We start from the raw sequence: 15,706 nt of genomic DNA on the forward strand, positions 1-15,706 counted from the left end.
ATATATTTTGGAAATTAAACCTTTGTCAGAGTTACTGTTTGCAAATATCATTTCCCATCTGGTTGGCTGCTGTATACTTTTTTTGATTCCCCATTTGTACCCAGCCTGGTGCTTAGCATGTAAACCCTGCAGGAATGTTTATTAATTTAAATTCCTCTGAGTTCATAAGTAACATGAATTCTCTAATGTGTATCTTTAAAAGATAAACCCATAGATAAATGCCTTAGATGAACTAGTTTAGCATTTATTTTGTGTTGCTGAGATTCTTTCTCCCCTCCCACTGAGATGTGTTTGCCTGGATGACAAGGAAAGATGGAGTCCTCAGCAGCTGTTGAAACACAGCTTCATAAATCCTCAGCCAAAAACGTCTTTACTGGAACAAAATCCTGAAGGTGAGTCTTTTACCATTCTTTTTTTATACCCTGCTTGATATAAATTACTTTGAACGTATATATAAACCTAAAACTGGAAGGGACTACTACATGGATGATTTATTTTATCTGTTTTATGCTGAGCTATATACATAAATCCATTCATTTAATGTGTCCTGTGTGCCTGGAATTGCTTTTGCCATCCTGGCTTTTCCAGTCTCTACTGATGGAATGACCATTGGTGTAGCCTCTTTCAGTGTTTATTATCTCTTCTTGTCATGTCGCCCTTATTACCATGTAACTGGATTTCCCTGCTGCTACTTAAGTAGCATATTAAGGGATCTCAATAGAGACTGGGATGGATTAGGAGACCTGGGTTTGGGTTCTGGCTCTGTCGTTCAGTCATTTCTTTACTCTCTAATTTATCTACACCTGTAAACTTGGCCTAATTATATATTTCTACCTACTTTAAAGAGGACAAGGTGAGGGAAGTATTAAACAGTCTTCCAAGTAAGAGGTACTTTTTCAAACTACTGGTTGGGGCCCCTTCTGCCAACGGTTGAATCGTTGTTGTATATTGCGGCTCTTCCTGTATTTCTAATGCCTCATTTGCCTCTTGCCTTTTGTTTTATCTCAGATTTTGGAGGACAAGATTACATTGAGACTGTTATTCCTAGCAACCAGCTACCCGGTGCTGCATTCTTCAGTGAGACACAGAGACAGTTTTCCCGCTATTTCAATGAGTTTGAAGAATTACAGCTTCTCGGCAAAGGAGCTTTTGGAGCTGTCATCAAGGTGCGATGCAGGGTGGTCCCAGTCCCTTTTAGAGCTCCTGCTCTGTTCCATTTCTGCACTTATGGACTTGACTTCTATTCTGAGAGCGAGGAGGGAGGTGAATTCTACCATTTGAAACTATGATTATCTTCACCTTCATGGAGTTAAAGGCTTTATTTAAAGTTACACTGGACACATTAAGAACGCATCATTCTTCTCCCCTGGGTTGATGCAGTGTTATTAATGTGAAAACCACATGATTGTAACTGCCCAAGTGGAGTCAAGACCTTTACATGAAGAACATTGTTGTGTGCTTTGGTTTAGAAAGAAAATTATTCTCTTTTTCTCCCATTTGCTTTCAGGGTTGCTATAGATAAAAGGGCTGCGAGGTTAGAACTAAGATGGAATTCCAACTGGGAAATGGCCCCAGATGGTCTTGATGGCTTTTATTTTCCAGCTCTTACTGAGATGGGAAATTAGTGATACGTTATTAAGGTATGCTATAGTTAGGTCTTCCCTTCTTCGGTCCAGTCTATGTGGGTGACTTTTATTATTATCTGTCCCTTGGGAGAGATTTCAGCTGTTTTTATGTAATGTAAGTATTTTTTTTTGAATTTAGGAGACCCAGATTAATATAGTATTATTAAATCCATATAAGATATATATCATCTTACACATAGAAAGTAGGGCATATGTCTATTTAGGATTCTGCACTGTTATTAGGAAACATTACTAGTATTATGGTGGGAGGCCTTTTACACCAAAAAAAAAAAGAATAATAATTGAATTTGGTTTTTGTGGTTATCAGGGACAGAAAGATCATCTTAAGCCAATTTTCCAAAAGGATGTTATAGTATGGGAAATTTTCAACTTTCTTCTTGAAATTAGAGACATTACATTTAGGTGATTAAATAGATATACTGCGGGCAGATATGCTGACAAGGTCATCATACTTAGCTTTAAGAAGAGTGAAAGATTAAAGTATATATTATCCCTCTAGCACAAGCTGTAGTTTTTGAAGAAGTCCTTTAACTTCTTTACATTTTAGATTTTTGAATGCTAAACACCAGCCCAGCCATAGTGGCTTAGTGGTTGAGCATCGACCTATGAACCAGGAGGTCATGGTTTGATTCCTGGTCGGGGCACATGCCCGGGTTGCGGGCTTGATCCCCAGTGTGGGGTGTGCAGGAGGCAACCATTCAATGATTCTCTCTCTCTCTCTTCCTCTCTGAAATCAATAAAATATATTTTAAAAAACAAACATTCCTAATGGGCTTGGCTTGGTGGATAGTGTTGACCCACAGACTGAAGGGTCTCAGGTTCAATTCTGGTCAAAGGCATGTACCTTGGTTTCGGGCTCCATCCCTAGTAGGGGGCATGCAGGAAGCAGCTGATCGATGTTTCTCTCTCATCAATGTTTCTAACTCTTTATCCCTCTCCCTGCCTCTCTGTAAAAATCAATAAAAATATTTTTTAAAAAAACAAACAACAAAAATACAAAACTTTATCCTATATAATAAAAGGCTAATATGCAAATTGACCGAACGGTGGAATGACCAGTTGCTATGACATGCACTGACCACCAAGGGGCAGATGCTCAATGCAGGAGCTGCCCCCTGGTGGTCAGTGCACTCCCACAGGGGGAGTGCCACTCAGCCAGAAGCAGGGCTCACGGCTGGTGAGTGCAACGGCGGTGGTGGGAGCCTCTCCCACTTCTGTGGCAATGCTAAGGATGTCCGACGGCTTATGGCTTAAGCCATCAGTCAAATATCTCCTGAGGGCTCCCGGACTGAGAGAGGGTGCAGGCCTGGCTGAGCCTCCCCGCCCGCCCCCTGCCAAGTGCACGAATTCCATGCATCAGGCCTCTAGTTTCCTTATAAGTACTTAAAAATTATTAGTAAGCTTATATAACTAAAACATCATAGCAATTTAAACACCTAAGTTTTTCCTGTAGTTTCTCCCTATGAGAACTGAATAGCCCTTACACCCCCCTCTGTCTCCCGGTTAGGGCAGGGCAGTCTGCTCAGTGGTCTGGCATTTCACTGGCAGTTGGACCCATTACTGTTCATGTACCTTTCCATTGAATAAGTGAATTCCTAGGAGTTTCCAGTATAGCAAGCACCACACCCCAGTGACTCACAATATATATGATATGTACTGAGGTAGGAGGTTGAAAGACAATGCTAAGACTTCCCACTGTCCTCAGACCCATATCTCTTTTACTTGAAAGCATCTGTTTACACACACACACACACACACACACACACACGATAATCTGAAACCTATGAACCAAACATGAGAATGATGTGCTGTGTTGTGTTTTGTTTTGTTTTTTGTAATCAACTAGTTTCTCCCTCAGCATAAGGATACCTGGAGACTTGGCTTTGAAACATTTACTTATATTTTGTTGTGTTGCTAATGGTACTGTTCTAGTTTCAGTACCTGCCAGTGGTAAATCTGCAGTCTTCCTAACACAATCAATGGGCATTACTTGTGTTAATACCAACTGCTGTTACCTACTGAGCAGCTTTCTCTGTGCAGCCTTGATACAGGTGCTTTATCCACCTCATTTCATTTAATCTTTTTTTTTTTCAATCATCACCCAAGGATATGTTTCCATTGATTTCAGAGAGAGAAGAAGGGAGAGAAAGAAAGAGAGAAAAACATCGATGTGAGAGAGAAATGTCAATAAGGTGCCTCCTGAGTGCTCCCTGACTGGGGATTGAATCAGAAACCTAGGTATGTGCCCTGACCAGGAATTGAACCTGCAACCTTTTGGTGTATGGGACAGTGCTCTAACTGATTAAGCCACCTGGCCAGGGCTCATTTAATCTTTTCTTTTCTTTTCTTTCTTTCTTTCTTTCTTTCTTTCTTTCTTTCTTTCTTTCTTTCTTTCTTTCTTTCTTTCTTTCTCTTTCTCTCTCTCTCTCTCTCTCTCTCTCTCTCTCTCTCTCTCTTTCTTAATTGATTTCTTAGAAAGAGAGGAAGGGAGAGGGATAAAGAGATAGAAACATCGATGAGAGAGGAGCATCATCAATTGGCTGCCTCCCGCACACCCCCTACTGGAGATGGGCCTGTGCCCTGACTGGGCGTGGAACCGGTGACCTCTTAGTTGCTAGATGGATGCTTGACTGCTGAGCCACACAGGCCGGGCTCATTTAATCTTTATAGTCACCCTTTGAGGTAAAGAAAGTGGTATAGATGCCATTTTATAGATGAGAAAATTAAGTCTCAAGGAAATTAGTTATTCTAAATTCACACAGCTTTATAAGTTGAGAATTAGAATTTTCATTTAGGTCTGTTGAAATTTTTAGAGTTTAGTTTGTGTTTAGTGACTTTAAGAGTAAAAAAAAAAATCAGAGAAACTAAAGTCATCTTCTGAAGCCTTACATTGGCTTTAGAAAATAATTATTTTTAAAACATGGTTAAGAAAGCAACAAGGTTCTACTTAGAAATTTAGATAGCAGATGTGCTATTAGAAAAGTTATCTATACAGTTAATGGTTAAAATGGACATTGTTTTCCCCAAGGGCTCTTAGCAATTTAAATACATCTGGTTTAGAGTGAGATGTTTTCTAAGTTTTGGGCTGTCAAGACTTTTTCCAGCTTAAGAGTCCCAGACTGTGGCTGTTTGTTTTCGCCCAGAACTCCAGGTTCTCCTTGGGAGGGCTTGGGTGACTACAGATGCCAGTCTGCTTACGGTTCTGAGCGGCTGGTGGGCCCTGGTCCCCTTCGGTCCCCGCTGCAGGTGCAGAACAAGCTGGACGGCTGCTGCTACGCGGTGAAGCGCATCCCCATCAACCCGGCCAGCAGGCACTTCCGCAGGATCAAGGGCGAGGTGACGCTGCTGTCGCGCCTGCACCATGAGAACATCGTGCGCTACTACAACGCCTGGATCGAGAAGCACGAGCGGCTGGTGGGCCCGGGCACTTCGCCCGAGGACACAGACCCCGAGGCCCGGGACGGCCGAGCGGTGTCCCGGCCAGGGCGGGGCGGCAGTGGCGCGGACGGCCCGGACAGCGTGGAGGCGGCCGCGCCGCCGCCCATCCTCACCAGCGCCGTGGAGTGGAGCACTTCGGCGGAGCGCTCAGCCGCAGGCCAGGGCTCCAGCAGCGACGAGGACGACGAGGACGAGCGCGACGGTGTCTTCTCACAGTCCTTCTTGTAAGAGCGCCCAGTGCTGGCGGAGCACTGCCAGGGGCCGGGCTGCCCGGGGCACATCCAGTTTTATACCCCCACGCCCATCGCAGGGAGGGGGGATTCCATTAGAAATCCAGCCCAGTTTACCATGCTAAAAAAAACAAAATATGAAACCCACTTTTCCAGAGTAACCAAATGCAATCCAAAGGGTTTTTCCCCCCATTATCTTCAAAAGATCTCCAAAACCCAAGCCTGGGAGAAAGGGAAAATAGAAGTTTCTTCCAATACCTCATCTTAATATATTTAATACACTTCTTTAAAAGGTCATTCTTTTAGATAAGGGCTTCCAACTCTGTGGAACATTGAAGAACTAATTTGGAGTCTTGATACAATGCCAACCGCGGCTCCAGAAAAGGTTACCAAACCAATAATTAAGATCCTAAACTCTACTCATCTCGGAAGCCAGTCATTTCATTTCATGACTTTACTTCATTGTGTCAAGTTGGATACAGTTTATCATAACTCTCAGCTATTAAATTTCTTTCAGGAAAATTACTCAGGCCAATTTTTATTTAAATTGAGTTCTGTGTTTCATCATATATTAGGGGAGTACAAATCAGCATGCTATTGTGGACAGATTTATGCCTACAGGGTCATGGTATGGTATCTCTAGCTGCTGTGCTCGCTAATCATTAAGTTTTGATTTTCAAAATTATAATAGGGATTTTGGTTTCTTTAGTAGTTTTCTATTTTTCTTTTTAAGACCTGCTTCAGATTCTGAAAGTGATATCATCTTTGACAATGAAGATGAGAACAGTAAAAGCCAGAATCAGGTAGATGTATAAATAGAAATTATACCATTTTATTCATCATGGGGTGAGTATGTAAGAAAACTAATGTTTAATGTTACAAATCTCAGGTGGAATAACCTTAATCTGATATGCAAATATAGAAACCTTCAAGTTAAAATACTATTTAAAATATATGCTACTCACATGTTTATTTATAGGACTTAATTTATCCACCTAATAAAACATGCCTGCTTTTAGAAAAGAGAAGTAAATTGATACCCTGTATTTTTTAAAAATAAAACCTTTTCCTTGAGGATTTTGGGAAACTTTATATAATTGGGGATGAGGATTGAATGTAAATTAATTGAATAACTAAACAGCCTAATTGTGGAGTTAAAGTAGGTCTCTTTCCCACATCAATTAATCTTGATTCTTTATTTTCATTATCCATCCCCTAGAACAGTGTTTTAACACTGAGCCATAACCTGTAACAGGTTATGAAACCAGTGTCGAGAATCACAACCAGCTTTATTTTATTCTTAATGCTCTAGAGAGGAGTATAGAATACCAAAATGTGTCACAATAATAAAGGTAATCTCTGTGGAATTTGTCTCTCATGAGTATGTGCACTTGGTGTGATATAAAATATATTTCTTTCTTTATAGGGATCATGGTCATAAAAATTTGAGAAACACTATGCTAGGCCTTGAACCCCACTCAATTATGTTTTTTTCCTCTGCCCAGGCCAGCAAAGCCCCTTGATGCTGGTACATGGAGTCTAGGATGAAGCTTTTTAACTACTAGGGCCATCAGGTGTTGATATAGAGAAGCATTCTGCTCCTGGGGGTTCAATACAATGATTTTATTACCAGAAATGAAAATATAATCATTAGTAATTACAAGAGGCATTTATAGTAGGTAAAGCAAAATCTACGTATAGATTCTGTTAGATAAGCAGGTAAATTGCTTTGAAGGAGGTTTAAATGCATTAACCAGTATTTTTTATAAGTACTTTCCTTTCTATTAAAATCACCCTTAAAATCATTCTCTTGATTTAAATTTATGAATTGTAAATTAATCAGAAATAATAGTGTAAATACTCTAAACTGCTAAAGCAAACATTCTTTGGTTTTAGCATTAGTTAACGCATTTAATTATCATGATGTCACCAGATTTACATACCTGGCTTTGCTCCATTAGGGGCACTATTCCACAGGCGTTCTAATTAATGGGGAGAAGCCTCCAGGAGATTAACAATCTTCTACAGATAATCCCCGGAGTATATAAATGATTCGAGAGGAGGATGTGATTGTTTCCAGATCAGAATTATTTTTTCTTTGATAAAGGAAAAATGTTGAAAAGTGCTTCCACAAAGAAAGTGTAAGTCAGAAATTGTCAAGGCCTCAGTCCCAAATGGCAGATTTTTTTTTTAATTAACTGAGGCCATTTTGAACTGGCATATCCTATATAATCCTATATAATAAAAGGCTAATATGCAAATTGTCCCCTCGACCCAGGAGTTCGACCAGGGGGTGGGGTACCCCCACCCCAATCGGGGGTGGTGCCGTCCAACCAACCACCCTGTGGCCCCACCCCCCGGCTGGTTCCATCCCCAATCGGCCCTCCCACCCCAATCTGGGGCAGGGCCAGCTGGCCCAACCTCCCGCATCCACTCCCCGCCAGCCGTCCTGGCCCAATTGTCCCCGATCAGGTTGGGCCGGCCGGACCCCATCCGTGCATGCATTTGTGCACCGGGCCTCTAGTTTGGTTAATAAATGCAAGCAATTTGGAGCAGAGTAAAGACACTCATGACAAAAGAAAAAGGTAAAATGCTGCCAAATGCTTTTTTCTATACCTGGTGGGGGAGTATTTAATTACATCTATTAGAAGAGAAAATAATTTTTTAAAAACAGGGACATGTGTTAGAAAATTAGCTGAAGGAGACAAACAGACTAGCCATGTGGAAAGTAGTGGAGAGGATCAGTGGCTGTACGTGGTACGGGAGGACCTGCTCTGCAGCAGTGTAGCCCAAAGGGCAGTGTGTTTTGGGTCATATGATCCATTCTGTTTCCAAAGGAAGGCATTCAGTAAAACAGAAGCCTTAAAGTATTAGTCTGTACACATTCTGCTTTCCTTATCCAGAGAAAGATATAATGGTAAGAAAGAACTGGCTTGACATGGAGTCTTTCTGTAGATGGCACACCTTTAATACCTACCTGTTTTTTTATTTTCCCTATCAATTATTCTGTACAGTGACAGACCTGGAAACTATACAGCGGATTCAGATAATAGCAAAATTGTCTTTAGAATTCTGTAAGCAACTAAAGGACAGTGATTGTGTTCTGCCCGATGATCTTCCCTCTAACTAAGGCAACGGGATGGCCAAGTATTTGGTGGGGGCAGGTACAAATGAGTTGATGATGATGATGACCTTGTTTAATTTTAGCCCCCACTTTGAGTTCTCCTGTGCTCCTCTTGGTTTAGGATGAAGACTGCAATGGGAAGAACAGTTGCCATGAGAGTGAGTTATCAGTGACCACAGAAGCTGTGCACTACCTCTATATCCAGGTGAGGCTCTGGCGTGCAGCGTGGTGACCAGCAATTGCTGGTGGGTATGTTTCAGGAGACTAGAGCAAGACAATGGGCAGAGCAGGACCCACTGGCACTACCAGAGGTTAATTGGCCAGTGAGGATTGCAGCATGGAGGCCCTTTCCCTCAGCCTCGCACTCATGCTCTCCTGTACCATAGCAGGAGGCGGCATAGGGTGCTGCTTATGGGCTCCGGACTCAGGCTGTGTAAGTTCACAACTTGGATCTACCAGTCACAGCTGTGTGAGCTCAGGCAAGGTTCTTCAGCAGTCTGTGCCTCAGGTTCCTTATCTGTGAATTAAATAACAGCAATCTCCATGACTCGTGAAGCATAAATGAAATAATGTATGTGAAGTAATTAGAACCATATCCGAGTTTCATAAATGCTAGACTGCATGTAAGAAACTCTCCTTTGGCCCTAACCGGTTTGGCTCAGTGGATAGAGCGTTGGCCTGTGGACTGAAAGGTTCCAGGTTCGATTCCAGTCAAGAGCATGTACCTTGGTTGCGGGCACATCCCCAGTAGGAGGTGTGCAGGAGGCAGCTGATCGATGTTTCTAACTCTCTATCCCTCTCTCTTCCTCTCTGAAAAAATCAATAAAATATATTTTAAAAAAAAGAAAAGAAACTCTCCTTTGTCTAACGAATTGAATCTGGCCAGTTAAGGTCTGATGCACAAACATCCTTGCATGTGCAGAAGAAACGCCAGCTTGGCTTTAGGCAAACCGGCTTGTCCTGGAACCTCTGGGGGACAAGAGCCACAGGCTAACCCGTTGCAATGAGGCATGACTAAAGGGAAGCCTGTGGCTTTGGCCTGCCCCCACGCCTGAGGGGCGGTGTTCTGGACAGTGGTGAGTTCTGCCAGCAGAGAGACAGCCACAAACCGAAAAGGAAAACTTGCCTCTACTCCAAGTGAACAGGACCATGGGCCATTGTTAGCATATTCAGTCATATTTGCAAGTAGGCTGGTCTTCAAACATGAAGATAAGTTGGACAGTTTTCAGACAAGTGTAGTGTTTCAAAAGAGGCTAATTAGGTAGTTGCTTCCCTGGCATTAGAACTAGTTTTTGGTATTCCCTAACTGAAACATCTTTTTATCTTATTTATTTATTTTTAAAGTTTTTTTAAAGTTTTATTTATTGATTTGGGAGAGAGAAAGAAGGGGGAGAGAGAAAAAAACATTGATTTGTTGTTCCACTTATTTATGTATTCATTGGTTGCTTCTTTTATGTACCCTGACCAGGAATCGAACCTAAAACCTTGGTGTATCAGGACGATGCTCTAACCAACTGAGCTACCCAGCCAGTAACATCTTTGAGATCCTACTCACACACACTATAAAGCATTTGTCTCCCAAACAGCTACCTATTGAGTATCTACTACATGCCATTACTCTCTGACAGAAGTATGTAGAAGAGATGCATCTGAGGTGTGGTAGGATTGTTGGTGGGAATCAGAGGCCTGGAGAGTGAGTCAGAATTTGTAGATGGTTATTTGGATAATGAGAGGATATTCCTCTCTTTTAAAATGAGACGTTTCCTTTCTTTAAAAACAGTAAAATCCTCCTTTATGAGAAATCTCACCTCCGGCACTGGTTTGAAACATATAGTCTAGATTCATAAATCAAATGCTACATGTTGATATATCATTGTTTTCTGATACTTCAATACGTTTAAGGAGTGAAATAGAGCCCTTTCTGGATTGTTTTTATATTTATAATGTTTTATTTTAGACTTGAAGGTCACTGTCATTAATGTAATGTACAAATGAGAAAGGCTAATGACATCATTAGGTTAATTAGCCCTTGAAAATTTGGGTTTAGAAATAATCTTGTAAAACAATAAATAAAAGTATACTTCTCAGATTTTTATATTATTTGTGACAGGGATTTTAAACAAGTAAGATCATTTTTAAATGAACAGTAATATGAAAAATTGGTTATGTTAGGATGCTAAGATTATGCATATTTTATCCCCAATTTTTTAATACTCTTGTTTTTCAATTAAAAAAAAATCAAGCCTTTCCCATAACTATTTGAAACCTGTGGTACATGTTTTAAAATGAAGGATTACATTTATTGCAATTGTCCTCAATTGAAGCCCTGTACAGTCAAATCCCTCCTGTTTTGTTCTTGTCCGTAGATGGAGTACTGTGAAAAGAGCACTTTACGTGACACCATCGACCAGGGACTGTATCAAGACACCAACAGACTCTGGAGGCTTTTTCGAGAGATTCTGGATGGACTGGCTTATATCCATGAGAAAGTAAACTACAGCATTTCATATCTGAAAACTTATCTTTATATAAAATTTAAGATCGAATAAGAAAATCAAATAATGTAAGATTGGAGAAAAACAGAAATAGAGAGAAAATTATGGGTATATTGAAAATAACCTATTTTTATAGGTACTAGAACTATGTGTCAAAAGATAAGAAAATAGTACAAAGTATCAAACTTAAAAGAAAATATTTTTTTTATTTATTTTTTTATTTTTTGCTAAAAGTATTACAAAGGGTATTACATAAGTGTCCTTTTTTTTCCCCCCCGCCCTTGACAAACCCCTGCCCTCCTTTACCCCCCAGTGTCTTATGTCCATTAGTTATGCTTATATGGATGCATACAAGTCCTTCGGGTTAATCTCTTACTCCCCTCCCTCCTGTCCCCCAACCCTCCCTGGCCTTCCTACTGCAGTTTGACAATCAGTTTGAGGCAGCTCTGCCTCTGTATCTATTATTGTTCAAAAGTTTGTAATGGTCTTTATTATCCATGAATGAGTGAGATCATGTGGTATTTTTCCTTCATTGACTGGCTTGTTTCACTTAGCATAATGCTCTCCAGTTCCATCCATGCTGTTGCAAATGGTAAGAGTTCCTTCTTTTTTACAGCAGCATAGTATTCCATCGTGTAGATGTACCACAGTTTTCTAATCCATTCATCTACTGATGGGCACTTAGGCTGTTTCCAGATCTTAGCTATGGTGAATTGTGCTGCTATGAACATAGGGGTACATATATCCTTTCTGATTGGTGTTTCTGGTTTCTTGGGATATATTCCTAGAAGTGGGATCACAGGGTCAAATGGGAGTTCCATTTCCAATTTTTTGAGGAACCTCCATACTGTCTTCCATAGTGGCTGCACCAGTCTGCATTCCCACCAGCAGTGCACAAGTGTTCCTTTTTCTCCACATCCTCTCCAGCACTTGTCGTTTGTTGATTTGTTGATGATGGCCATTCTGACAGGTGTGAGATGGTACCTCATTGTTGTTTTGATTTGCATCTCTCGGATGATTAGTGACTTTGAGCATGTTTTCATATGTCTCTTGGCTTTCTGAATGTCCTCTTTAAAAGAAAATATTGAAGGTTAGACCAAGGATTAGCAAACTGTGGCCCACAGGTCAAATCCAACCACATTATGTATGGCCTGGCCTGTAAGAATGGCTTTTACATTTTTAAGTGATTATTTAAAAACAATCAAAAGAATATTTCATGACACATGAAAATTCTATGAAATTCAAATTTCAATGTCCATAAAGTGTTATTGGAACAGGGCCATGCTCATTGCTTACATGATGCCTATGGCTGCTTTTATGCTACAACTGTAGAATTGAACAGTTATGACAGATTCTGTGGCCCATAAAGTCTAACATACTTTCTGGCCCTTCACAGAAAAACTTTGCCAACCTCTGGGTTAGGAAATACATGAACATGCCTAGAATATGAGGATGACTCCTAGAGTGGTTTAGAATACAGTGAGAATGTGATTGATGCAGGCCAAGTTATCTGATTCTGACTTGGTGCCACCCTTCCTAGGAACATGGAGGAACCAGAAAGTCATCTAGCAAGGACAGAGATGGGACTTGTTGAGTAACATGGTTTGCCACGTGTACAAAATCCTATATAATAAAACCCTAATATGCAAATCTACCGAACAGCAGAACAACTGGTTGCTATGACGCGCACTAACCACCAGAGGGCAGGTGCTCAATGCAGGAGCTGCTCCCTGGTGGTCATTGCGCTCCCACAGGCGGAGTGCCACTCAGCCAGAAGCCCTGAGCTGGCTCACTGCTGGCAAGCACAGCGGCGGTGGCAGCATGGTTAAGGACCTCTCGGGGGTTGTCCACCTGCCTGCTTAGGCCCACTTCTTCATAGGGCACAGGCCGGGCTGAGGGGACCCCCCCCCCAAGTGCACAAATGTCGTGCACTGGGCCTCTAGTGTCATTATAAAGCTAGAAATTGCCATTACAATGTAAATACTAATGGGGCTAGCTTCAGGATGAAGCACTTTTACTTTTTAAAAGATGGAATTGTCTAATGCATTAGCCAGTGTAAATATGTTTTCTCCTTTGCCTCAGTTTCTTTAACCTCGAAATATTTATACTGTACCATTTTTCTACTAAAAAGCCAGAACTGTAATTTACACATGTCTAGTTTATAAATGATTTGGCAGAAACAGAATTTGCAAGGCTGGAAATAAAAATGAGTTCTAGTGAGGGTCACTAGATCTCTATTACTGTGATATCATCCTGGTGTCCTACAACCATGCCCCTATGCTCTCTTCTCTCGATCTAATTTGCTCCATATCTGCTAATCATTTGTTGGGTAGCTAACATGGTGCCACACGTAGAAATATAGGCAGACAAACCCCATGCTTGAGAAGGACTTGTTTTTTTTGAGGGAGCTAAAATGTACCTTCGTGTAAGGTAAAAGGGATCACACAATGTGTTTTTATTACATTTAGTTATCTCCTATATTATAGTACCTGTAACAATACGCATTATGAGAATGCCATTAGGAAGGGGAGAAAGCATAGTCATGTAACAAGTATTCATTGAGCACCTTCCGTGTGTGCTAGGGATTCAAAGTTGAAGTGTTAGAATTACCGTGGAAGACCTCATGAAAACGAGTTGGCGCTTATAAATGTTGGTACAATTCAAATGAGTGGAGAAAAGCAAGGGTTTCCTAGGCAGGGGAACTAGGAAACAGGTTAAACTTGGTTTCTTTGCTCTCTTCCATTAGGGAATGATCCACCGGGATTTGAAGCCTGTCAACATTTTTTTGGATTCTGACGACCACGTAAAAATAGGTGATTTTGGTTTGGCTACAGACCATCTACCCTTTGCTGTGAGTATTTTTTAAATTAGTCTGTGCCTGAAAAGGGCCCTGCATGCTTTGATAATAATGAAAGTGTCAGAAGACAGGATAGTAATGAGATCAGTGAACTCTGCTGTGTAAGCCCTAAGAAGCAATACGAGTCTGAAGGGGTGAGCTGCAAGTGACCTTTTATGCTTTGAAATTGTGAGTGCATTTTAGTGAGTGCATTCCACTTGAGGGACATAATTTAGGACATAAGTATGTCGATATTTAGGCATATAATACTTTATGAAATAATTTGTATTTTGGTCTACCACACCAGGCACTGGGCTAGGTGCTTTTCACTTGAGGTGCTTTTAGTTATTTTAAGGAAATAAGGCTCAAAAAGCATAAAACATCACTCCTAGACAACATATAATCCACAGGTGTTTGTTCTTCATAGCATTATAGAGTAGTTGTTTAATATACAAAGCTAAAAGAATGTGAAGTGAGCGAAATTCTATATAATAAAAGGCCAGCGGAAACCAAGATGGCAGCATAGGTTAACCCCGGAGTTTGCTGCCTCGAACAACCACTTCAAAAATACAACTAAAAGACTGAACGGACATCATCCAGAACCACAGGAAGGCTGGCTGAATGGAAGTTCTACAACTAGGAGGAACCAAGAATCAGAGGAGGCGCAGTGCTAAAGTAAAATACTAAGGTGCGGAGTGCGTGCGGCGCGGGCTGGTGTCTGAGGGTGCGGTTGTCTGTTTCAATCCGGAGGGAGCCTCAGACTCAGAGCTCCAGATCCGGGCGAGTCTCTAGGGACCCAGACTCAAACGGGAGAAGCAGGACTGTCTGGCTACGGTCCCTCCAAGGTTGGCAGCTGTTGCTGGGACAGAGGCAGAGCCCCTGGGGACGGACTGAGAGCAGCCATAACTGCTCCCTCCTCCGCCCTGTTGATCCCGTGGGACCCGCCCCGCCCAAGCCCTGCACACAGGCATTTGCTGGATAGCCTCAGGCAAAGGCTAGATTAGCACCTCCCTAGAGGACACAAGTTCTTCCACTGCAGACACAGCTGATTATCACAGCCAGTCGGCCTGGAGGTCAAATCCCTCTAGTATTAACTATAACAATCAAGGCTTAACTACAACAAGACTGCGCACAAAGACCACTAGGGGGTGTACCAAGAAAGCGTAAAAAATGCGGAGACAAAGAAACAGGACAAAACTATCAAGGGAGGATACTGAGTTCAGAACCACACTTTTGAGGTCTCTCAAGAGGCTTCTAGAGTCTGTCGATAAACTTGATGAGATGTACAGGAAATCTAATGAGACCCTCGATGGTGTGATAAAGGACCATCTAGAAAGTAAGCATACACTGACTGAAATAAAGAATATTATACAGACTCCCAACAGCAAACCAGAGGAGTGCAAGAATCAAGTCAAAGATTTGAAATGCGAAGAAGCGAGAAACACCCAACCGGAAAAGCAAAATGAAAAAAGAACCCAAAAATACGAAGATAGTGTAAGGAGCCTCTGGGACAGCTTCAGACGTACCAACATCAGAATTATAGGGGTACCAGAAGATGAGAGGGAGCAAGATATTGAAAACCTATTTGAAGAAATAATGACAGAAAACTTCCCCCACCTGGTGAAAGAAATAGACTTCCAAGTCCAGGAAGCGCAGAGAACCCCAAACAAAAGGAATCCAAAGAGGACCACACCAAGACACATCATAATTAAAATGCCAAGAGCAAAGACAAAGAGAGAATCTTAAAAGCAGCAAGAGAAAGAAACTCAGTTACCTACAAGGGAATACCCATACGACTGTCAGCTGATTTCTCAACAGAAACTTTGCAGGCCAGAAGGGAGTGGCAAGAAATATTCAAAGTGATGAATAGCAAGAACCTACAACCAAGATTACTTTATCCAGCAAAGCTATCATTCAGAATTGAAGGTCAGATAAAG

The 15,706-nt window shown here is 41.4% G+C and overlaps 1 protein-coding gene across 2 annotated transcripts in view; it reads left to right on the plus strand.

The window, feature by feature from the left end:
• Positions 1–15,706, plus strand: part of EIF2AK4 (eukaryotic translation initiation factor 2 alpha kinase 4) — an 86,161-nt gene that overhangs the window by 27,079 nt on the left and 43,376 nt on the right. For both annotated transcript variants that reach the window (XM_006093130.3, XM_023757460.1), the window contains 7 exons: positions 286–392; positions 1,009–1,166; positions 4,893–5,308; positions 6,048–6,117; positions 8,560–8,643; positions 10,805–10,927; positions 13,680–13,784. In XM_006093130.3, coding sequence (XP_006093192.2) covers positions 286–392; positions 1,009–1,166; positions 4,893–5,308; positions 6,048–6,117; positions 8,560–8,643; positions 10,805–10,927; positions 13,680–13,784 — 1,063 coding nt within the window. The remainder of the gene's footprint in view (positions 1–285; positions 393–1,008; positions 1,167–4,892; positions 5,309–6,047; positions 6,118–8,559; positions 8,644–10,804; positions 10,928–13,679; positions 13,785–15,706) is intronic.

This window comes from Myotis lucifugus, unplaced genomic scaffold, assembly GCF_000147115.1.
Source record: "Myotis lucifugus unplaced genomic scaffold, Myoluc2.0 scaffold_109, whole genome shotgun sequence".
Taxonomy (NCBI): domain Eukaryota; kingdom Metazoa; phylum Chordata; class Mammalia; order Chiroptera; family Vespertilionidae; genus Myotis; species Myotis lucifugus.